We start from the raw sequence: 24,683 nt of genomic DNA, 5'->3' as shown, positions 1-24,683 counted from the left end.
ACCAATGTCAAAGAAAGTCAAGATACTGTATGCACATTTTTTTCTTTTCTTTGAGACGGAGTCTCGCTCTGTTGCCAGGCTGGACTGCAGTGGCGTGATATCGGCTCACTGCAACCTCTGCCTCCAGGGTTCAAGAGATTGTCCTGCCTCAGCCTCAGCCTCAGGAGTAGCTGGGACTACAGGCATGCGCCACCACGCCGGGCTATTTTTTTGTATTTTAGTAGAGACGGGGTTTCACCATGTTGGCCAGGATGGTCTCCATCTCTTGACTCGTGATCCGCCCCGCTCGGCCTCCCAAAGTGCTGGGATTACAGGCATCAGCCACCGCACCCGGCCCACATTTTCTTTATATGCATTTTGCTAAGAAAAGGCATTCATGAGTTTCTTCAGGAGTTCAGAACGAAAACAGGTCAAGAACCACGATCCTTTATGCCTGTACACACATTCTTTCTGGTTCGAGGTTGAGCCTTTACAGGGTGAAGCATTTCCATTCTGTCAAGGATGGGGTGTCTTAAGTGTAGGATTCCCTTAGCTCACCCCTAAGCAAGTCAGACTTAGTACAGGTCTCAAGCCCTATATAAGCAGGCCTAGGGGACTCCTTGGAGAGAAAGCTGCTTATAGGGGCAACGGCAGTCAGGAGAGCTTGAGCTTATCAAGCCACTAACCAGCTGTACGACCTTGGACAAGTTCCATACCCTCTAGGTTCCTGAACCCATTCCTTACCAAGCCACTAACCGGCTGTGTGACTTTGGGCAAGTTCCATACCCTCTCTGGGCTTCAGTTTCCACATCTACACATTTCAAGTGGAGCCACATGGCCTTACGGATCCGTCCCAGCCAAGAGCACGGTACCAAGCCGACCTAGCCATTAAAGCAGCTTCCTGCGGGCGCGGCGCAGGACTTCAACGGTCCCCCCTCCCCCGCTCACGCCCGCGAAAGCCTCGCTCAACACGCCCCTCGGAGCGACGGCGCTTACCCAACCGCAGCCCCAGCGCTCGAACCCAGCTCCGCCTCTTCCCGGGGGCGTCCCATCGTGCCCCGCGCCGGGCTCCTAGGGCAGCCGGGCGCCTCCCGCCTTCCCGCGCCCCGACCCCGAACTCCTCTCCCCAGTTCTCCCAGGCACCCTATCCTATCAACGCCCACTATCCCAGCCAATCGCGCAGGCTCCGAGTCGTGCCTTCGGTCCACCCTCCTCGGCGCTCAGCCGGTCTGAGCTCAAGGCCTTTACCAAGCCCACCCAATCAGCGGTGGGCTCTCTCCGGCCCCATCCCAATCTCCCTCCCCTCGGCCAATTAGGGCGCTCCATTCCCCTGCCCGCCCAGCCACCCCGGGCCTTGAAACCAGCAGGCGAATGGGCGAAAGGCGGCCTTTCGACGCTGAGCGCCTGGCCAATTGGGGATTCCGCGTGGCCAGAACAGCGGCCAATCGCCGTGGAGCGCGGCGCCGCCGCGGCGAGGTCCGGCCCGAATATCCCTCCGCCTTCCTCCCGCCCTCGCTCCCTCCTTGCGCGCCGCCTCTCACTCACAGCTTCTCTTCCTTCTTTCTCCCTCCGCCTCCCGAGCACCAGCGCGCTCTGAGCTGCCCCCGGGGTCCCTCCCCCGCTGCCAGCAGCCCATTCGGAGGGAGGAAGTAAGAGAAGAAGAGACTAAGGGGAGCTGGAGCGACTACCCAGAAAGAGCCGGTGAATGGGCTTGTGGTGACCCCCGCCCCCCACCCCACCCTCCCTTCCCACCCGACCCCCAACCCCCATCCCCAGTTCGAGCCGCCGCCCGAAAGGCCGGGCCGTCGTCTTAGGAGGAGTCGCCGCCGCCGCCACCTCCGCCATGGAGCTGATCACCATCCTCGAGAAGACCGTGTCTCCCGGTAGGACGCAGGAGCCGGGGGTCGGGCTGAGGTGATTGGGGTGGGGGAGGGGAGCCCGGCCCCTCTGACCCCGCTCCGTCTCCCACTTTCCTCCCCCCAGATCGGCTGGAGCTGGAAGCGGCGCAGAAGTTCCTGGAGCGTGCGGCCGTGGAGAACCTGGTGCGTGCTACCCCGCCGCGCCCATCCCGCCGCGTCCCCATCCCCTGCGTGCGGGGCCTTCCCGCCCTCCTGGAGGCCCAGGCCTCGGGAACCTACCCCGCCCCATCCCGTCCCCCTCCCCCCCAACCCGGTCCAACCTAACCCCGCCATCGGGAAGCCGGTGGGTGTGTCCCGCCCCGGGCCCTGCGACTGGCCAATGGCGCGGCGCGCCGGGCTGCCTGTCGCCCAATCATTGCGCGGCCTGAGGGCGGCGGTGCAGCGGGAGGGAGAAAGAGGGAGGGAAGGGAAGTTAGGTTGCGCGGCGCTGCGTGTTCAGCAGAGGTGGGGGTGGGGGAGTCAGGCCTAGGGGCCATGTGGAAGCTCTGGGCCCGGTTGCCCTCCCTGTCTGACCCCGGCCGGCTATCCTTCCTGTCCCGTGGCCCCTGTGGCTCTCCCCACCTATTTCCTAGAGCTCTGCCCTTTCCTCGCTACCTTGGTCTGTGCTCATGGCCAGGCCTGGCACCCGACTGCCTCTTAACCCATTTCCACTAATATTTTTCCCTCTTCTGCCCGGTTATTCCTCTCGGGGTATTTTCTTTTTCTTCCTTTTTTTTTTTTTTTTTCCTTTCCTTCTGACCTGGATGAATAGAAACCTAATCACTAGGGATCTGCACCCAGACAACAGTCTGAGGCTCATCTTTGAGATCGGGCCTGTTTCCTGATGAAATCACAGAGGAAAGTTACTCGTTTTTCATATTTTAAAATTTAAGGGGTCCGGAGAAAATGAAGCTAAGTCCGCTAGAGACTGGTCCTTTGTATAAAAATGTGGGATGGATTGGTTGAAACAGCCTAGATGCCAGTTAAGTTTCTCTTTGGTGTCCATCTCCTATTGGGAGATGGGGTCAGAGGGAAGGATTGGATGATGCTTGCCATCTTTGAGAAAGGTAATAGGAAATAAGTCTGAATAACATTGTAACCATATGTGTTTCTTTGTGTTATATAGGCAAAATGTCAACATCAACAAAGTGACAAGGCTTATTTTATACAGACTGCCTTTGAATGATTTTTTTTTGTTCTTCATATGTGCCAATTTTTACAACTAACCTGTTTATCCTTTCCTAGAAGAGATTTTTCCACTAGTATAGGCTGATAATTCCATTTAGGGTATTATTCCTGTTTCTGCTTTTGCTAATTTTGCAAGAAGCTTTTTATCTCATTCCTAACATTCTTAACATTCTTTAGTGGTACATAATTAATAAAACTTTTAAGAATTATCTTCTGCTGTGATTGCAGAACTTGTTAGCAGTAAGAAAAATGTATCTGCTTTTGGCTTTTCCTGCTAACTTTGCTGTTTGGGCACGGTTTTTTTGCTGGACAGAGAGGTGTGTGTGTTAAATTTTTAAACAAAGGGAGTAGTTTTTGAGGCCTGTGGATTACAAAAGGTTACAAAAGAACATGCTTTTCAGGGATCCACTGTATTCCTCAACTAAAGTCCAAATGTATAGGAGCAAGTAATTGTTGATTATTAGATACAAAGTTATTTTTCTTGAACAGCTTGCCTGAACATTTTTTTCTTTCACTTTTTCCCTATTTCTAAATATCTTACCACTTTTCCTTATAAATCCGCTTTTTTCGTTGTTCCCTTTTTGCTGAGTGCCCACAAATAAAACAGAGGATGAGGCTCCTAAGTTTGTTTAGGCTTATCTGTATTTCCCTCTCTCATAAAAGATCACCTCCTTCCATGGGATGAAAAGCTACCCTGCTGCTGCCATGAGATGGAAAGTTGGATCATTCTTTTGGGGCCAAGGTTTTTGAAATTTAGATAAACAGTTTTATTTTCTACCCGCATCATAACAGCCATTCATTCAAGTACCAGACATTATTAAGAATTCTTGGGACACCTCAGTATACACAGAAGACTAACTACTACCATACTCTAAAACCTTGCAATTCAGGGGGTATAACGTGACAATTTGGGTACTAGGAATGATTTTGATAGGAAAATCTGCAATTCCTCATTAAGTGCTAGGCTCCATGAGAAAAGTGGAAGACTTCCTGTTATATACTAAGTAACGTTTTTATAGAAGTCTTGTAGTAGGTATTTTGTGGTTTCCTGAGATGCTTATGATATACCAAAAAAAAATTAGACATTAGTTCCCCCCCCACCTCGCCCCTCCTCCGGTGGTTCAGTGCTCCATAAATTATTCTCAGTTGTGGAAATTCCTAAGATAATTTTATTTACAAATGTATCTTCCCTTAACAGCCCACTTTCCTTGTGGAACTGTCCAGAGTGCTGGCAAATCCAGGAAATAGTCAGGTTGCCAGAGTTGCAGCTGGTCTACAAATCAAGAACTCTTTGACATCTAAAGATCCAGATATCAAGGCACAATATCAGCAGAGGTGGCTTGCTATTGATGCTAATGCTCGACGAGAAGTCAAGAACTATGTGAGTAACACTCATCTGTTTGGTTATATTGCCTAGAGAACAAGAAATTGCTTTCTCAGATCTTTTGCTATTTGCATGGGATAGAGCTGACAGTGTGATAGGTTTCTGGGACCTGAACTTCACCTAAAGATAAAAATTGTCTTTGTCTTAAATCTTTCTCAGCACAGCTTGTCCATTCCCACTGATGGATTGGAATTCTTTTTAGATGATTGAGGTAGGCTGCAGCAGCTTGGGAAACTTTAATTGTGTGTCATAATTTGTAAAAATCTGTTTGACAAATGGGAGTAGTGTATAAATTGGTGCTGTATACCCACATCACTTAGGGAATTTGTTAATACGTATTTCCAAGCTCTCCAGAAATTCCGATTTGGTACTTCTGGAGTACAGCTCAGGCACTTTTTTTTTTTTTTTTTGGAGACAGTCTTGCTCTGTTCCCCAGGCTGGAGTGCAATGGCATGATCTTGGCTCACTGCAACCTCCGCCTCCCGGGTTCAAGAAGTTCACTGCCTCAGCCTCCCAAGTAGCTGGGATTACAGGCACCCGTCACCACGCCCAGCTAATTTTTGTGTTTTTAGTAGAGACGGGGGTTCACCATCTTGGCTAGAGTGGTCTTGAACTCCTGACCTCATGATCCATCTGCCTCGGCCTCCCAAAGTGCTGGCATTACAGGCGTGAGCCACTGCGCCTGGCCAAGGGATGTTTTTTAAACTGTCTCCCCAAGTGATTATCCAGTCAACCAGCACCTGGCTCTTGTTGAACTTCTGCTGTTTCAATCTCAATCTTTGCTGGTTTAGCATGGCACTATGTGGAGTCAGAAGGAAAGTTACATGATCTCTTGGGCCTTGGAGGCCCAAAGAGTTTGTGAAATAGGAGTGTGACATTAATGGCGTTTTATCTACTTAGCCAATTATAAAAAAATCTTTCTTCAGAAACACTTGACTTTTTTCCCAGGGCATTTAGAGTGGGATGAATTTTGGGGAGAAAAGGTGATGAATTTTGAATCGTGACATTCTTGTTACTGTCTTGTTGAATTAGAAATTCATAGTTCTAAATGAAGCAAAGGACTCAGAATATATGGACTGGTGTTTTGTTTTGTTTTTTTGCTTGTTTGTTTGTATTTTTTGAGAGGGAGTCTTGCTCTGTTGCCCAGGCTGGAGTGCAATGGCGCAATCTCGGCTCACTGCAACCTTCACCTCCTGGGTTCAAGTGATTCTCCTGCCCCAGCCTCCTGAGTAGCCGGGATTACAGGTGTACGCCACTAGGCTGGCTAATTAATTTTTGTATTTTTAGTAGAGATGGGGGTTTCACCGTGTTGGCCAGGCTGGTCTTGAACTCCTGACCTCTGATGATCTGCCTGCCTGTCTTCCCAAAGTACTGGGATTACAGGCGTGAGCCACTTCGCCTGGCTGTTTTTCAATTAAGTTCTTTAGTGATCTGTCTGACATGGGTAAGGCACAAAGAGGAGTGAGTTAAATACCTGTGCAATCATCATTTTGTCCTTGGTATCTGAGTGGAAACTAGTAGGGAATTCCTACATATGTACTTGTGCAGGTCATGGTTATGCACATCATACTTGCTAATTCCTGGTTCTAGATATCAGCGTTAGGTAAAGTAGTGCCCTGTAAGGCACCAACTTTTCTATCTAGTTGTGTACCTCCTTCTGTCACCAATTTTGCATACCCATGATAAGGAGCCAGCTTATTAAATCCAACTTGGTTTCAAATCTTTTTGGAATATGTAGAGCTGTTTCTATTCATGTTGGGTCTGCTTGTGTAATAATAACATTTTAATTCCTTCTCTCTCAGCTAAGTGACATAAATGGAAGTATATTCTATCACTGGAAATCTCGATACTGATAGTGCCCATTCAGTTTCTCATCTTCTTAAATTACACACTAGTAAATGGGATAAGATGTAATTGGAATTGGAATTGGCTTATTTTTTGGCACATCACTCTTAACACCAACCTTTAAAAAAAACAAGTGGGCGCAGTGGCTCATGCCTGTTATCCCAGCACTTTGAGAGGCTGAGGTGGGTGGATCACCTGAGGTCAGGAGTTCGAGACCAGCCTGGCCAGCATGGCGAAAGCCTGTCTCTACTAAAAATACAAAAATTAGCTGGCTGTGGTAGGGGGTACCTGTAGTCCCAGTTACTCAGGAGGCTTAGACAGGAGAATTGCTTGACCCTGGGAGACAGAGATTGCGGTGAGCTAAGTTTGTGCCATTGCATTCCAGGCTGAGTGACAGAGTGAGACTCCGTTTCTTAAAAAAAAATAAATAAATATTAGATAATAATTTGTATAGGCATGGTTAAGCCCTTGGGCATGGGGGGAAAAAAAGCTAACAGTTACCTTGGCCTTTTTCTCTTTCATAGCACAACTGATAATTAATACTAAGTTTCACTGTCAGTGATCTTTTTTGAAATCTGGATACTGGGGCACAATTGAGCCAGTTTCTCTTTTTTGATAATTGAATATTACTATTAAGGTTACCTCTAGTTTAAACAGAAAACTTTTAGTACCCAAGAGTTGGACATTTGTAGTTTCTTAATCACCTCAAGTAATATGGAGTCTTCAGAAAGCAATCTAAAGGAAAAAGGTAAAAGTAGAATGGGATTCAGTGCACTCCACATATGTACTAGGATATGATGTAGTGCGGTGTGAAGGCACCCTGGACTTGGGTTAATAATATCCATTCAGCCTCTGGCATTTTGGACAATTCACCTTGTTTTTCCCCCTTGTTCCCTCATGTCTTTGACATACAGTTTTTGTCCATTCTAGCTCTGCTGGTCCTCCAGAGCAAAGCCTTTCATTCAACATCAATCAGAACTGTTTAGTGTTGGGTAGAGCTGATGGGGGTGGGGGCCAGGGATGATGATATACCATATAAGAAGGAAAGGGGGAGTTCATTATTGGTACTAGCTGCTGCAAAGCAGGATACTAAGTGATCCAACCCAGTCAGCAGAGCTGGTCTGAATATCTGGCAGCTATTCTTTGTCCCGTATTCATGCCAGAACAGTTAACTGTTTGCCTGTGAGTGGACTGGTGATTCTTAGTGAGTTCATTGACTGAATTAGCTGATCATGGTAATGATTAACTCTAGGTCAATTGTGACTTCATCTTTTATCATACCTGTGCTATTACCCTTTACATAAATGGTGGTGTGGTTACCATGTCAAGCGAGACATGTTTAATGACAAGTGGATCTTGTTTTGACATCTGGCTAGATTCTGTCAGTGGTAGAGAGAACAGTTCTTTGATTCTTGGGCAAACAGAACAAATCCTTTCAAATTGGAAGTTATATAAAGATAAGTTCATGGGTGTTATTAACATCAGCAACTTTGTTTTTGTATTTAGTGATGTTGTTACTTGACCAAGGCCTTTCTATGTAAGTCACCCAGAGTTCTGGGTTGTCAGTGATTAGAAGGAAAACGTTTTGTTTCAGCCCACGTCTCATGAGTGAGATCTCCTTGGATCAGGTTAGACAGTGATCTACTGTGAATCAGACCCACCTGAATGCCCCAGAACTAGCTTCATTCTAGTGTCCATGTCTGTCCACAAAATGAGGTTGTTATTGTTATAAAAGCAACAATGAGCCTGGAAGATGAGTTTTGTCCCCATCTCTCTCCTTTGCCATTTACTGCTACCTCCCCTTGTAACTTCTGGTTTCCCATCTTGTGTTGAAGGTTGAAGTGAGGTGTGTTATTTTGGAGAATTCCTTTTGGAAGCAGGGGATGACTGGTTTTATTTCTAGGTTCTGGGGCAGTGTTGATTATGCTGATGTTGCTACTGTGCTGGATTTTTCTGACAGCCTTTTCTGCTTCTCCATATTATAGATAAGAATTCTGAGGCCAGGCACGGTGGCTCATGCCTGTAATCCCAGCACTTTGGTAGGCCGAGGTGGGTGGATCACCTGAGGTCAGGAGTTCGAGACCAGCCTGGCCAACATGGTGAAACCCCGTCTACTAAAAATACAAAAACTAGCTGGGCATGGTGGCAGGCGCCTGTAATCCCAGCTACTTGGCGGGAGGTGCTAAGGCAGGAGAATCTCTTGAACCCGGGAGGCGGAGGTTGCAGTGAACCGAGATTGCGCCATCACGCTCTAGCCTGGGGGACAAGAGTGAGACTTTGTCTCCAAAAAAAAAAAAAAAAAGAATTCTGAGACAGCTGCCTGGGCGCAGTGGCTCACACCTGTAATCCTAGCACTTTGGGAAGCCAGGAATTTGAGACCAGCCTCGGCAACATAGGGAGACCCCCATCTCTACTAAAAATCCAAAAAGTTAGCTAGGTGGGATGGCACATGCCTGCAAGTCTAAGCTACATGGGGAGGCCTGGGAGGTCGAGTCTGCAGTATCGTTGTGCCACTGCACTATGGTTATGCTACTGCATTCCACCATGGACAACAGAGTAAGGCCTTGTATTTCCTTTTTTTATTTTTTTTAAGAGCCTGGACAATATGGTGATGCCCTGTCTCTACAAAAAATAGCTGGGTATGTCTGCATATCCACCCCTGTAGTTCAGGTACTCAGGAGGCTGAGGCGGGAGGATAGATTGCACCATAGAGGTGAGGCTACGGTGAGCTGTGACGGTGCCACTGCACTCCAATCCGGGCAATAGAGTGAGACCCTGTCTTAAAAAAGAAAAAAAAAAAAAGAAGAATTCAGAGACACTAATATAAGAAGTGTGGTGGTGGGCAAAATGTGGTCAAATAGTGTTAGAAATTTGTATCTTTTGTCTTTTTTGGTGCAGGTTTTGCAGACATTGGGCACAGAAACTTACCGGCCTAGTTCTGCCTCACAGTGTGTGGCTGGTATTGCTTGTGCAGAGATCCCAGTAAACCAGTGGCCAGAACTCATTCCTCAGCTGGTGGCCAATGTCACAAACCCCAACAGCACAGAGCACATGAAGGAGTCGACATTGGAAGCTATCGGTTATATTTGCCAAGATATAGTAAGTGCTTGCCTAATGTATCTGGTTTATATACCTCTGATTGCCTCTAGCTGTGACATGAATGATATTGGTACTACCTTATTGAATCACGAAGAGAGCCAAGCTAAATTGCACAGTGTTTTGAAAGTAAGACTGATTTATTTCCCCTAGGCCTCTGTCTTCACATTACTAATCATGCCCTAAAGTTAAGAAACTTGATCACAAACTGAAAACAGAAGTCCATGTTTGAAGAGTCTTAGATTCTAGACTTACAAAATGAGGATATTCTCATTTGGAGCATCCCTGACCAATCCTTTTTCTTAAGATCCTGAATGTACCATGATTGTTGTGGTGCATTTTAGTTTACTACATTACGGAAAGTTTGCCAACACTTGATGTAGTTGGTTTAGCCACTGGAGACAAGGTATTTTAGATGCAGCCCTCCCAGCACTGTTGTTCCTGATGAGGTTACCACTCTTGGTGTCTATTTTAATATATAGACTTTATGAAACACAGGAGCCCACAGCACTTGACCTGGTCTTAGACTCCCTAGATGTGGCCAGGTGTTGATTCTTGGCCTTGGCCCTTAAATGTCCTGAAGCTTTACCGTAGAGTACAGATGGCCTGGAAAACACCAACAGACTGCCATCTCCATTTGTACAGAAGGGGGAAGAAAGCTAATATTTTAGCTCCTTATGGCAGTCTTCTGGGGTGGATTGATTCCAACACCTTCCTCAGGTACCAAGATGTTCAAGTCTGTTATATAAAATGGTGTAGTATTTGCATATAACCTATGCACATCCTCCCATATACTTTATACTTTAAATCATCTCTAGAATACTTACAATACCTAATTCAATGTAAATGCTATATTAATAGTTGGTATACTGTATTAAGGGAATGATGACAAAAAAAGGTGTACACGCACCTTTTGGTGCAGTACAAATGCAACCATCCACTTTTTTTCCTCTAAATATTTTCAATCCATAGTTGCTTGAGTCCACAGATGTGTAACCCATGGCTGCAGAGAGCCGACTGTATATTCATTGCACTTCTTTGCTTGTTACAGGACCCAGAGCAGCTACAAGATAAATCCAATGAGATTCTGACTGCCATAATCCAGGGGATGAGGAAAGAAGAGCCTAGTAATAATGTGAAGCTAGCTGCTACTAATGCACTCCTGAACTCGTTGGAGTTCACCAAAGCAAACTTTGATAAAGAGGTAAGTTTTTTCACAATAAGGTATAGATTCAGACAGTAAAGGATGAAGGAGTTAAATGTAAGTTTTTTGTTTTGTTTTCTTAAGTTTATGATTTAGAAAGTACCACCTACTTAAAAGTATTTGTTTCCAGTTTAGTCCAGTTTGTATTGTGTGAGATATGCCCATGGAGTGTTTGCCATTTCTCATCATGCTTTTGGAAATAAAGTGTTTCTAAGCTTAGGTTTTTCCTTTTGCAGTCCAAAGCGTGGAATGTTGTTGGGTTTTTTAAAATTATAGGGCATGGTGGTGCATACTTGTACTCCAGCTACTTCAGAGGTTGAGGCGGGAGGATTGCTTGAGGCCAGTTGTTCAAGGCCAGCCTGAGCAACAAAGTCAGATACAGTCTCTTAAAAAAAAGAAAGAAATAGGCTGGGCACGGTGGCTCAAGCCTGTAATCCCAGCACTCTGGGAGGCCGGTTGCGGGGGGAGGGTGGATCATCAGGTCAGGAGTTCGAGACCAGCCTGACCAACATGGTGAAACCCCATCTCTACTAAAAATACAAAAAAATTAGCCGGGCGTGGTGGCATGCGCCTGTAATCCCAGCTACTCAGGAGGCCGAGGCAGGAGAATCACTTGAACCTGGGAGGCAGAGGTTGCAGTGAGCTGAGATTGCACCACTGTATTCCAGCCTGAGCAACAGAGCAAGACTGTCTCAAAAAAAAAAAAAAAAGAAAGAAAGAAATTATGGTATGTACTATATACTTTGGTTTACTTTGGTTTCTTTTAAGGTTGTGTAAATCTTTTAAATCTTTTGCCTTGTACTAAAGATTTTGGGGAGGCTGGGTGCTGGGGCTCACATCTGGTAATCCCAACACTTTGGGCCATCAAGGCAAGAGGATCACTTGAAGCGAGGAGTTTGAGACTAGGCTGGGCGATGTAACAAGACCCTATCTCTAAAAAAATAAAGATTTCTGTGGAGAGGAGCAACTGAGTTTTTAACCAGCTTTGTGAGCTCTTGTGTTTACAGGGCTTATAATGGAAAGAAAAAGAATGAAAAATGAAATAAATAAAAATTATGGCAATTGGTCTGTTTCATACCACCTTAGGAAGGTGTTTTTAAGAAACAGGATATAGCCAGGTGTTCTGGCACATGCCTATAATCCCAGCTACTTGGGAAGCTGAAGTGGGAGGATCACTTGAGCCTGGGAGTTCAAGGCTCAAGATTGCACCACTGTACTTCAGCCTGGGCAACAGAGCAAGACTCTGTCTCCAAAAAAAAATACATATGTGTGTGTGTGTAGATATTTGTATATATATACATGTATATGTATGTGCATAATATATATGTAAACGTTTTGTGTGTATATATAATATGTATATAAACTTTTGGCTGAAAATGCAATGAATAACATAAAACCATCTTAAATCATTTTTAAACGTACAGTTAAGTAGATTCACATTGCTGTGGAAACAGTCTCCACAACTTTTTCATCTTGCAAAACTGAAACTACATACTGAACAACAACTCCTCATTTCCCCTTTTCTCAGCCACTGGTAACCATCATTTTACTTTCAGTTTCTATGTATTTTACTACTCTAACAAAATACCTTACGTAAGTGGAATAATATAATATTTGTCTTTTTGCAACTGGTTTGTTTTAATACGATGTCCTCGAGATTCATCTAAGGGGTAGCATTTGTCAAAATTTGCTTTTCAAGGGTGATTAATATTCCATTGTATGTATATGCCACATTTTGTTTATCTAGTCGTCCATCCATGGCCATTTAGCTTGCTTCCACCTTTTGGCTATTGTGGGTAATGCTGCTATGAACATGGGTATGCATGTGTGTCTTTGAGACTCTGCTTTCAGTCCTTTTGGGTAAATACCTACAAGTAAAATTGCCAGGGTCATGGTCTGAAAGTATTTCTGTATATATGTTTATTGACACTTTAGCTGGCTTTTTACCATTTCTTGACTTTCGAAAGGTCTGAAACCCCAGAGCAAATGGCAATTCTAATTGATTAAAAAACTGGATTTTTCCTTAATAGATTTTGGAAGATTTAGGAGGGTAGCACATAAAGTTCATTACTCTATTCTCCCTTTTCTCGCCACATTTGATGTGAATTTGCTACCTCTCAGAAAACAAATTTGGTCTCTGAAATAAAGCAGATGTTTTGAATTCTCTTATATTTTAACTATAAGGAAATTGATTTTCCTACATGTAGATTTTTATCTTTTAACCAACCATTTTTATTTAAACCTTGTGACCTACATTTTTCTGTTTCCTCCCTGAAGTCTTTGTTAGTGAAGGTCATCTTGGAGATTAAAAGATTAGGGACCTCATTGGAGGGCAAGTCACATAGCAGACACCGAAGGTAAACTCTTTATAGCCTTTATAGTGCGGTACCATCTCAAGGGAGAGTGGCTTGATTGTACCAGGCAGGGCTGTGTGGGGCCCTGAGGGAGCGAGTGGTTTTCCTTGTAGAGGGAGTCTGGAAATCTTCTATGTACAGGTTATGCTCCCCTAATTCTCTTTATTTTTATTCTTCCTACAGTCTGAAAGGCACTTTATTATGCAGGTGGTCTGTGAAGCCACACAGTGTCCAGATACGAGGGTAAGTGTAAGGGTAAGGTTATGTGAAAAATCTGTCTCGGCCGGGCGCGGTGGCTCAAGCCTGTAATCCCAGCACTTTGGGAGGCCGAGACGGGCGGATCACGAGGTCAGGAGATCGAGACCATCCTGGCTAACACGGTGAAACCCCGTCTCTACTAAAAAATACAAAAAACTAGCCGGGCGAGGTGGCGGGCGCCTGTAGTCCCGGCTACTCGGGAGGCTGAGGCAGGAGAATGGCGTGAACCCGGGAGGCGGAGCTTGCAGTGAGCTGAGATCCGGCCACTGTACTCCAGCCTGGGCGACAGAGCGAGACTCCGTCTCAAAAAAAAAAAAAAAAGAAAAATCTGTCTCACATCTTTCCTAGGAAATGTCAAATCTAATGTAAGTTTGAAATATTGGGAATCAGTTGACTTCAGCAATAAGGTTTGATTGTTACTAATAATTAATATTCTGGGTGGGCATGGTGGCTCACACTTGTAATCCCAGCACTTTGGGAGGCCATGGCAAGCAGATTATCTGAGGTTAGGAGTAATTAATATTCTGGCTGGGCATGGTGGCTCACACTTGTAATCCCAGCACTTTGGGAGGCCATGGCAAGCAGATTATCTGAGGTTAGGAGTTTCATACCAGCCTGGCCAACATGGTGAAACCCTGTATCTACTAAAAATACAAAAAAATTAGCTGGGTGTGGTGGCACGTGCCTGTAGTCCCAGCTGCTGGGGAGGCTGAGGTACAAGAATTGCTTGAACCTGGGAGGTGGAGGTTGCAGTGAGCTGAGATCATGCCACTGCAAATGGAGTGAGACTCCATCTCAAAAAGTAATCATGATAATTAATATTAATAAAAACATTGGAGAAGAGGGAAGAATTGTAATGGAGGTTGCCATCCTCTTAAAAAAGGTTTAAGGGGCCAGTGTGGTGGCTCACACTATAATCCCAGCAATTTGGGAGGCCAAAGCAGGAGGATCACTGAGGTCGGAAGTTGGAGAACAACCTGGGCAACATAGTGACACCATCTCTACTAAAAAATATACACAAATAAACAGTTAAGGGAGAAGACATTTTTGATCAGCTTTGCTACTTCATTGCCTTGGGTTATTCAAGCCGTTTCTACTAAAAATATATGTATACACAAACAGTTAAGGGAGAAAAAGTTTTTGATTGGCTTTGCTACTTTATTGCCTAGTGATTTGCTACTTTATTGCCAACAATCACTTATTCAAGTGATTGTTTTCCACTCCAGCCATTAAAACAGCTTTGCTATTGCTATACCCGAAACCTGACCCTTCAAGAAGGTAGAAGTAACATCTTCAGTCTGAATAGTATTAGTGAATTTAGCCCTACCATGGGTTCCACACGCACCTTTAATACAAAAAAAAAAAGAGGACTGAGGCCAGGCGCAGTGGCTTACGCCTGTAATCTCAACACTTCACAGGCGCATGTCTGTAATCTCAGCTACTCAGGAGGCTGAGGCAGGAGAATCGCTTGAACCTGGGAGGTGGAGGTTGCAGTGAGCTGAGATCACATCACTGCACTCCAGCCTGGGAGAGTCCATCTCGAAAAAAAAAAAGACTGGGTGACTGGGTATTGTGGCTCATGCCTGTAATCCCAGCACTTTGGGAGGCTGAGGCCAGAGGATCGCTTGAGCCCAGGAGTTGGGAGACCAGTCTGGGCAACATGGTGAAACTCCATGTCCACAAAAATTAGCTGTGCGTGATGGGGTGAGCCTGTAGTCCAAGCTACGTGGGAGGCTGAAGTGGGAGGATTGCTTGAGCCTGGTGGTTGAGGCTGCAGTGAGCCATAATCATGGCTACTATACTTGCACCAGGGTGACAGAGCAAGAAGACTGTCTCAAAAAAAAAAGAGAGAAATGGCCGGGCGCAGTGGCTCACACCTTTAATCCTAGCACTTTAGGTGACTGAGGTGAGTGGATTGCCTGAGCTCCAGGAGTTCAAGATGAGTCTAGTCAACATAGTAAAACCCTGTCTCTACTAAAAATACAAAAAATTAGCCAGGCATGGTGGCGGGCACCTGTAGTCCCAGCTACTTGGGAGGCTGAGGCATGAGAATTGCTTGAATCTGGGAGGCAGAGTTGGCAGTGAGCCAAGATCACGCCACTGCACTCCAGCCTGGGCAACAAGAGTGAAACTCTGTCCCCTCCCAAAAAAGAAAGAATATAGTATTAGTGAATTTAGCCCTACCATGGGTTCCACATGCACCTTTAATGCAAAAAAAAAAAAAAAAAAAAAAGGCGGAGGGGACTGAGGGAAAATAAATAGGAACGAATAATGAGGGAATTGAAGGGAGAGAACGAATTTTAGGGAAATGATAGCATATCCCATATTTACCTCAATTAATCCTTAGGATTATTGGCCCATTTGAGTGACTCTAACTTTGTCAGATTGCGTTGTTATTTTAGTAAACTGTCTGATCTGCTCTTCATAAAAGGTACGAGTGGCTGCTTTACAGAATCTGGTGAAGATAATGTCCTTATATTATCAGTACATGGAGACATATATGGGTCCTGCTCTTTTTGCAGTAAGTATTTCTATTTATATGATTTGAGCTTGTAGCTAATTACAGAGCCCATCATCCTTAGTTGCTATTTTGCCAATTCTGTAATATTTTACTTAATATTATGGAATCAAGGAAATTCCTTGAGACTGTTAGGTTTAAGCTTATCAGTGGTGTGCCAAGAAAACTGGTGCTACTTTGTGTGGGTAAAAGACCTTCATTTTGAGGCCAGTCCCGGTGGCTAACGCCTGTAATCCCAGCACTTTGGGACACTGAGGCGGGCATTATCACCTGAGGTCAGAAGTTCGAGACCAGCCTGGCCAATATGGTGAAACCCTGTCTCTACTGAAAATACAAAAATTAGCCGAACGTGGTGGCATGCGCCTGTAATCCCAGCTAGTTGGGAGGCTGAGGCTGGAGAATCGCTTCAACCCAGGAGGCAGAGGTTGCAGTGAGCCAAGATCGTGCCATTGCACTCCAACTTGGGCCACAAAGTGAGACTCTGTCTCAAAAACAAAAAAGAAAAAGCCTGCATTTTGAAAATCTGAGGCTGGGTTGGTGACTCTCGCCTGTAATCCCAGTACTTTGGGAGGCTGAGACTGAGGGATCACTTGAGTCCAGGAGTTTGAGACCAGCCTGGGCAACATGGTGAAACCCTGCCTCTACAAAAAATATAAAAATAAGCCAGGTGAGGTGGCATGCACCTGTGGTCCCACCTACTCAGGAGGCTGGGGTGGGAGGTTTGCTTGAGTGTGGGAGGTGGAGGTTGCAGTGAGCTGAGACTGTGCTACTGTACTCCAGCCCGGGTGACAGAGTGAGACCCCATCTCCAAAAGAAAGAAAGAAAATCTTCCTTTTTCTATCTTTTCTTTCAAGCCTAGCTTGCTTTTTATAAGTTACATTTCTGAAATTTGCATGTCTGTGGTTAAAGCTGGGTTGGGGCAGGGACTCACTTGAATCAGTACTTATTTGGGGCCTGGGGTGTTTTTCTTCTTAAGATCACAATTGAAGCAATGAAAAGTGACATTGATGAGGTGGCCCTACAAGGGATAGAATTCTGGTCCAATGTCTGTGATGAGGAAATGGATTTGGCCATTGAGGCTTCAGAGGTGAGCTGGGGAGAACTTATTATTCTGAATAGACTTTGGGACATATCTCATTTGTGGATGACATTCCCCTTCTAGGAGAACTTTATTCTGTCTGGGTTTAGAGGGTATCTCCATTGGCAGAGATTTTGACTTTTCTGCTAGCCAGAGCCCTTCATGAAGAAGGCAGATAATTTATGAGGGCTCTCAGTTTTTGCCAAGCAGTCAGGCATGATTGAGCATAAATAGTGGTATTATCACTGTGAACACAAGGGGGCAGCAGGCTGTTGCAGTTTACCAAGGTGATACCTGATGCTGAATTACTTCCTTTTGGAAGTCCTAATGCAAGCCTGGGATGTATAATTGATACTTTACTAACTCTGGTGAAAGAGTCAGATATGGGGGAGAAGGGGGAGTTCTGTATTTGGAATCTTTGAATTCAGAATTTTGTTTCCAGCTTTGTCTTTACTTATTTCAGGACAAAAATAAAATTTCTTTTTTGGCATCTTTAGGCAAACTGGGTGTGTGTGTTGATCCAAGGAACACTTAAATATCAGGTTGTCAATACGAATTGAACTTATGAAAAAAAGTTGTACTCAGTGTTGCCTTGGACCTGTAATATATGGCCTAAAAGGGCCTAAAAGATTCTCACTGAAGTAGACCAAAAAATGAGCACTTTCCAAGATCACATTGTATGTTACCATTTATCCCTGTATGTTTCTGTTTCTGTTAAGAGATCCCTGGTCAGCTCTCATTGTATGCCTTTAGTATATAGAGCTTGGTTGCTTTTGTCTAGAATTTGCTTTGTTTCTCCTCAGGCAGCAGAACAAGGACGGCCCCCTGAGCACACCAGCAAGTTTTATGCCAAGGGAGCACTACAGTATCTGGTTCCAATCCTCACACAGACACTAACTAAACAGGTGAGTTACCTTCCAAATATAGGTAGGTAAGCTGTGAAACCTTACTAAGAGTAAACTGTTTGCTGTGGAACAGTTTCCATGGAAGGAACTTGGCAACCCATCAACTATTTGATGTTCTGTTGTTGATGGCTCAGGAACAGCTAAGCTGGATCTAGAAGATCCCCTAGGCTCTGACTTCTTTGTGAAGGAGAACTAGGTCTTAACATCTCAGATGCATCTTGCTCAGGAGTGAGCCACATGCTGCTCTGATTTCCTGAGTGCTCCATTGTCCAAACTCATAGAAGAGAGGTGCTCTATCAACGCTTCAGTGAAGCAAGGTTGGGAGCAAAGATATGCTGGTTTTAGGCCACTTGCCTATCTGTTCTAATGTCTAGGATACTTTTGTGAGTTCACAGGGTATATGCTTTTAAAATGCTAAGAAAGTTGGATATGAGTTATTCAGATCCTAATGAAGGACCCCAACCCAAGAAAGAAACCCTTCTACTAATCCTTTAAGATGATTAACTTGAATTATTAAGATTCAGGCTGAAAGTGAAGTGACAAGACTTCATAAAGATTGGGGTCTAATGAGTAAATATAGAAGTTCTTTTATGAGGACCGTGTCCTGGTTGCTTTTGTTCTCCCGACTTTATGCAACACAGTGTTTCTTGATATGGTGTTTGGGAAGGTTCTTTTGGTGCATGTGAAGTTATTACCAAAGAGCTGCTAGTACTCTGAGGAAACAATGCTGGTAACTGAGCACTGCATCATTTCTTTGTACACAGGAATGTAATTGTTTTTAGGGATGTGTATGATTCTCAATATAGTAGTTTCAAAAGCTAAGTAGGGATGTGTTTGGATTAAAATGAACTGGATGTTCCCTTACATTTTAACCTCTCCTTTCAGGTTTTTTGTTTCTGTTTTTTTTTTCTTTTGTTTTGAGACGGAGTCATACTCTGTCACCCAGGCTGGAGTGCAATGGCATGATCTCGGCTCACTGCACCCTCTGCCTCCCGGGTTCAAGCAGTGTTCCACCTCAGCCTCCCAAGTAGCTGGAAATACAGGTGCGCACCATCACAACCAGCTAATTTTTGTATTTTCAGTAGAAATGGGGTTTTGCCATGTTGGCCAGGCTGGTCTCGAACTCCTGACCTCAGGTGATCCGCCCGCCTCAGCCTCCCAAAGTGCTGGGATTACAGGCATGAGCCACTGCGCCTCGCCTATCGTTGCTATTTTTATCTTTCGACTTTGTGTCTTGTCTTTTGTGTGTGTGTGTGTATATTTTATATTTATTTGTTTGTTTATTTCTTAGACGGAGTCTCACTCTGTCGCCAGGCTGGAGTGCAGTGGTGAGACCTCGGCTCACTGCAACCTCTGCTTCCTGGGTTCAAGCGATTCTTCTGCCTCAGCCTCCTGAGTAGCTGGGACTACAGGCATGCACCACTACGCCCAGCTAATTTTTGTATTTTTAGTAGAGATGGGGTTTCACCATGTTGACCAGGATGATCTCGATCTCTTGACCTTGTGATCCGCCCACCTTGGCCTCCCAAAGTGCTGGGATTACAGGTGTGAGCCACCACACCCGGCCTACTTTCTTATATTTTTACTGTGCTTTTCCTCTTTGAGAACACATTATTCTTTGTGTGATTTTCTGAAACTGCGTAGGCAACATGCCTTAAGTTATTATGTGGTGTGAATGGCCACAATTAGGAAGCTATACCTTGGATTTTAACTTAAGAGGAGATATTAGTGGAATCTTTTCTTTTTTGAACTTTTGTGTTTTTGTTTTTTGTCTTTTAGGGGGGTACAGAGTCTCACTCTGTCATCCAGGCTGGAGTGTGGTGGGGCAGTCTTGGCTCACTACAACCTTCATCTCCCAGGTTCATGTGATTATCTTGCCTCAGCCTCCCGAGTAGCTGGGATTAACAGGCATGTGCCACTATACCCAGCTAATCTTTGTATTTTTAGTAGAGGCCAGGTTTCACCATGTTGACCAGGCTGGTCTCGAAGTCCTGACCTCAAGTGATCTGCCTGCCTTGGCCTCCTAAAGTGCTGGGATTACAGGCATGAGCCACTGCGCCTTGCCTCTTTTTTGAACTTTTGATTGAATCATGTCTTCTTTCCAGTCATGAAACTCCCTCACTTTCCTGGTCTGTTATTCCATAGGTTAATTTTTGTTGATTTTGGACGTTATTTATTCTTTTTATTTATTTATTTTTTCTGAGACAGTCTCACTCGGTTACACAGGCTGGAGTACAGTGGTGCAATCTTGGCTCACTGCAACCTCCGCCTTCCAGGTTTAAGCAATTTTCCTGCCTTGGCTTCCTGAGTAGCTGGGACTACAGGAACGTGCCACCACACCTGGCTAAGTTTGGTATTTTTAGTAGAGACGGGGTTTCACCACCTTGACCAGGCTGGTCTCAAACTCCTGACCTCAGGTGATCCACCTGTCTTAGCTTCCCAAAGTACTGGGATTACAGGCGTGAGCCACCGCGTCTGGCCAATTTTGTACTTTATGTAACTGGAATCATACAGCATACACTCTAGTTCTGCATTTTGTTCTAAATGTTTGGGATTCATTCTTTTTGGATGTAGTTGGAATATTTTCATTCTTGTTGTTTAGTACTAAATGGAATCTTCTTCCTTCTGAATCTTGTTTAACAAAGACTATGCTGGCCGGGCGCGGTGGCTCAAGCCTGTAATCCCAGCACTTTGGGAGGCCGAGGCGGGTGGATCACAAGGTCAGGAGATCGAGACTATCCTGGCTAACAGGGTGAAACCCCGTCTCTACTAAAAATACAAAAAACTAGCCGGGCGCGGTAGCGGGCGCCTGTAGTCCCAGCTACTCGGGAGGCTGAGGCGGGAGAATGGCGTGAACCCCGGGGGCGGAGCTTGCAGTGAGCCGAGATCGCGCCACTGCACTCCAGCCTGGGAGACACAGTGAGACTCCGTCTCAAAAAAAAAAAAAAAAAAACAAAGACTATGCTGTGATGAATGTTTGTGGAAGAGAGAAAATATAAAGGTCTTATATTTTATTTCCCTGAAGTTTAAGTTCTAAAGACATTCAAGTAGTCAGAGGACCTTTAGAGTTAAAATGATTCTTTGGACAAAATCTTAACTAGTGCCATATTCTTTCACCAGGACGAAAATGATGATGACGATGACTGGAACCCCTGCAAAGCAGCAGGGGTGTGCCTCATGCTTCTGGCCACCTGCTGTGAAGATGACATTGTCCCACATGTCCTCCCGTTCATTAAAGAACACATCAAGAACCCAGATTGGCGGTACCGGGATGCAGCAGTGATGGCTTTTGGTTGTATCTTGGAAGGACCAGAGCCCAGTCAGCTCAAACCACTAGTTATACAGGTGAAGCTGAGGGATTTTTGGAGTAGAAAGTAGAATATTTATTGTTTAAACTTAAAGCATATCTTTATTTTTCAAAACAAAACTGTAAATTGTCATCTACAAAGATTATTTCTAGATACCTATTTACTTTTAATGAGAGTAAAATATATTTCTTAGGTTTCTAATTAGTCAGCATGATCCAGAGACTTTTGAAAAAAGCCAAAAGAGAAGTCACCTTTAATTTCATTGCCCAGAAATAACCGCTCTTAACTCTGTATTTATCCTTGAAGCTTTTTCCTGTGTATATGTGTGTGCAACAGGCGCTTTCTGTGCAGATTGTTTTATAACTTGTTTCTTCATTTAATACTATGTTGTAAACATTTCCCGATAATTTTTTTTGCACCTAGCACTGATTCCCCATAATTTTTAATAATGGCATTATTATTCTATTCTTTGGACAAAATGGCCTTTATATAATGAAAATGTTCTTGTGGAAATGTTGTGCTTTTTTTTTTATTAAAAATCGTGCCATTGCACTTCAGCCTGGGCAACAAGAGTGAAACTCCATCTCAAAAAAAAGAAAAGGAGTTTGTTATACTTGAGTTTAGTGCTTAAAGAATTCAGTCTTTCTGGATATAGCCAGATGCCATCATAGGTGCATCCTGGGAATTCTGAGTATCTGAGTAATTTTTTTTTTTTTGAGGTGGGGAGGCGGGGGGCTGGAGTCTTACTCTGTTACCTGTGCTGGGGTGCTGAAGCTTAGTGGTACAATCTAGGCTCACTGCAACCTCCAGCTCCCCAGCTCAAGCAATTCTCGTGCCTTAGCCCCCTGAGTAGTTGGGACTATGTGCCACCATGCCCAGCTAATTTTTGTATTTTTAGTAGAGAGACCGGATTTCATCATGTTGACCAGGCTGGTCTTGAACTCCTGACCTCAAGTGATCTGCCTGCCTCAGCCTCCCAGAGTGCTGGGATTATAGGCATGAGCCATCATGCCCGGCCTCTATCTGAGTAATTTATTGCAGACTACTGAAAGCATTTATACCAAATTTTTAATATAAAACTCTAAACTGGAGTTTTGAAAGATATTTTCAAATATTTTGAAAACGGCCGGGCGCGGTGGCTCAAGCCTGTAATCCCAGCACTTTGGGAGGCCGAGACGGGCGGATCACGAGGTCAGGAGATCGAGACCATCCTGGCTAACACGGTGAAACCCCGTCTCTACTAAAAATACAAAAAACTAGCCGGGCGAGGTGACGGGCGCCTGTAGTCCCAGCTACTCGGGAGGCTGAGGCAGGAGAATGGCGGGAACCCGGGAGGCGGAGCTTGCAGTGAGCTGAGATCCGGCCACTGCACTCCAGCCTGGGTGACAGAGCCAGACTCCGTCTCAAAAAAAAAAAAAAATATTTTGAAAGATGTTTCATATCATGTCCTGTAAAATTACAAAAGTATCTTGGTGACTTTTTTGAGTTAAGCCATCCATTAGTATTTCTTTTTCTGAAGTAGTAGTTAACATGAATTTTAATCTTTGTTTTGCTTTGCTAATAACTGTTATATTTTCAGGCTATGCCCACCTTAATAGAATTAATGAAAGACCCCAGTGTAGTTGTTCGAGATACAGCTGCATGGACTGTAGGCAGAATTTGTGAGCTGCTTCCTGAAGCTGCCATCAATGATGTCTACTTGGCTCCCCTGCTGCAGTGTCTGATTGAGGGCCTCAGTGCTGAACCCAGAGTGGCTTCAAATGTGTGCTGGGTAAGGGGTTTTCTTCCGGGTGAGAAAAGGAGCTTGCCTTGCCATTGGCAAGAAAGTAGAAGGTGTGGGAGAGAAATGGATCTGCCTCACCGGAAGCCTTTTTCTGAATAACATTTTCTTCCTAATTTATTCAATTAAAATGTGGGGGAGATTCCAACTGCAAGAGCCAGTGGGAACAGTTGACTCACGGTTACTGGTTCCTGAACCACTTAGAACAGTCATGGTAACCCAGTGGGGAAACTATCTGGATTTGGGTTGCTTTCTTGAATTGCTTGGGGACAAGAAGTTTTGATTAAGGTAGAGAGTTGTTGGCTACAAGAAGTATCATTGCTGAGAAGAGGGCAAGAGGAAAGGAAGGTAGGCAGCCTAAATGCTGAGTCAGTATAGGCTAATGTAATTGGTTAAGGGGAGGAAGTTCAAATAAGGAATATAAGGAATGGGGCTAAAAGTCTGTGAAAGGAAACAGGAGAAATGAAATGGACAGGATTTCTGTGATCAGAAACAGAAGAAATGGCAGGTATTGGTGAAAGTACTCTGCTGCTTAGAGAGTTGTCAGATTATCAGACGGGATGAACAGAAAGTACAAATCAAATAAATAAATAGTTAATTTAAAAGACACCTGTAAAATGCCATCTTAGAGATTACCTTGGCAGAAAAAGTTGGAAGTTCACTGACACAGCCCAAAGTATCTTAATGAAAAATGAGATGGTCCTAAGGTGTGGGGTTCTTTCAGGATTAACACTGAACCTATCTGCATTTCAGGCTTTCTCCAGTCTGGCTGAAGCTGCTTACGAAGCTGCAGATGTTGCTGATGATCAGGAAGAACCAGCTACTTATTGCTTGTCTTCTTCATTTGAACTCATAGTTCAGAAGCTCCTGGAGACTACAGACAGGTAACTGATATTTCACAGAAATGAGTGACGTCTTTGCATCCAAGTTCTGTTGCCTTCTGTGTGGAGGATATCTAGCTTAATCATAGAAGCATAGTGAGACAGGACAAGACTCTACCTTCTCTAGTGGAATTAAGAGTCCCGCCAGAGGCCTGGCGCAGTGGCTCATGCCTGTAATCCCAGCACTTTGGGAGGCCGAGGCCGGGAGATCACGAGGTCAGGAGATCAAGACCATCCTGGCTAACAAGGTAAAACCCTGTCTCTACTAAAAATACAAAAAATTAGCCAGGCGTGGTGGCGGGCGCCTATAGTCCCAGCTACTCAGGAGGCTGAGGCAGGAGAATGGCGTGAACCCGGGAGGCGGAGCTTGCAGTGAGCCGAGATTGCACCACTGTACTCCCATCCTGGGCAACAGCGAGACTCGGTCTCAAAAAAAAAAAAAAAAAAAAAAAGAATCCCACTGGGCGCGGTGGCTCACGCCTGTAATCCCAATACTTTGGGAGGCTGAGGCAACTGGATCACCTGAGGTCAGGAGTTCAAAAGTAGTCTGGCCAACATGGTGAAACCCCGTCTCTACTAAAAATACAAAAAATTAGCCGGGTGTGGTGGCGCATGCCTGTAGTCCCAGCTACTCAGGAGGCTGAGGCAGGAGAATTGCTTGAACTTGGGAGGCAGAGGTTGTAGTGAGCTGAGATTGCACCACTGCACTCCAGCCTGGGCAACAAGAGTGAAACTCCATCTCAAAAAAAAAAAAAAAAAAAAAAAAAAGAATCCCATGATTGGTTGACTGGTTTGTTTAAAGATAAAGAGATGTAAATTCCACCTACCTTAAAATTGTTCAGTTTATAGCTTAAATCTGAATATAGTGTAATTTCTCTAGTTTCTTTGTAGACAGTAATTGATCTAGAGAGGTTCCTTCATTTTGCAGCATTGACAGTTAACAGGAGTATTTGGTTACAAGAGAAATGATAGTATTCATTATGAATTTGATTGCCACACCAAATCAA

At 44.6% G+C, this 24,683-nt stretch overlaps 1 protein-coding gene across 3 annotated transcripts in view; it reads left to right on the top strand.

The window, feature by feature from the left end:
* The first annotated feature begins 234 nt into the window (after window positions 1-234).
* Window positions 235-24,683, top strand: part of KPNB1 (karyopherin subunit beta 1) — a 37,736-nt gene continuing 13,287 nt past the window's right edge. Inside the window, exons 1-13 of one of the 3 annotated variants that reach the window (XM_025363535.1) lie at window positions 235-1,455; window positions 1,756-1,862; window positions 1,963-2,021; window positions 4,264-4,446; window positions 9,193-9,393; window positions 10,442-10,594; window positions 13,132-13,191; window positions 15,638-15,727; window positions 16,701-16,811; window positions 17,606-17,707; window positions 20,828-21,052; window positions 22,595-22,786; window positions 23,549-23,679. In XM_025363535.1, the coding sequence (XP_025219320.1) occupies window positions 1,823-1,862; window positions 1,963-2,021; window positions 4,264-4,446; window positions 9,193-9,393; window positions 10,442-10,594; window positions 13,132-13,191; window positions 15,638-15,727; window positions 16,701-16,811; window positions 17,606-17,707; window positions 20,828-21,052; window positions 22,595-22,786; window positions 23,549-23,679 (1,547 nt within the window). In that variant the 5' untranslated portion in view covers window positions 235-1,455; window positions 1,756-1,822. Of the gene's footprint in view, window positions 1,863-1,962; window positions 2,022-2,763; window positions 2,945-4,263; window positions 4,447-9,192; window positions 9,394-10,441; window positions 10,595-13,131; window positions 13,192-15,637; window positions 15,728-16,700; window positions 16,812-17,605; window positions 17,708-20,827; window positions 21,053-22,594; window positions 22,787-23,548; window positions 23,680-24,683 lie in introns of those variants that run through there. The other 2 variants (XM_025363534.1, XM_025363536.1) reach the window with 2 other exon arrangements.

The sequence above is a fragment of the Theropithecus gelada genome, chromosome 16, assembly GCF_003255815.1.
Source record: "Theropithecus gelada isolate Dixy chromosome 16, Tgel_1.0, whole genome shotgun sequence".
In the NCBI taxonomy this organism is placed as follows: domain Eukaryota; kingdom Metazoa; phylum Chordata; class Mammalia; order Primates; family Cercopithecidae; genus Theropithecus; species Theropithecus gelada.
The sequence above is the reverse complement of the archived record's forward strand: the minus strand, read 5'-3'. Positions and strand labels throughout refer to the sequence as shown.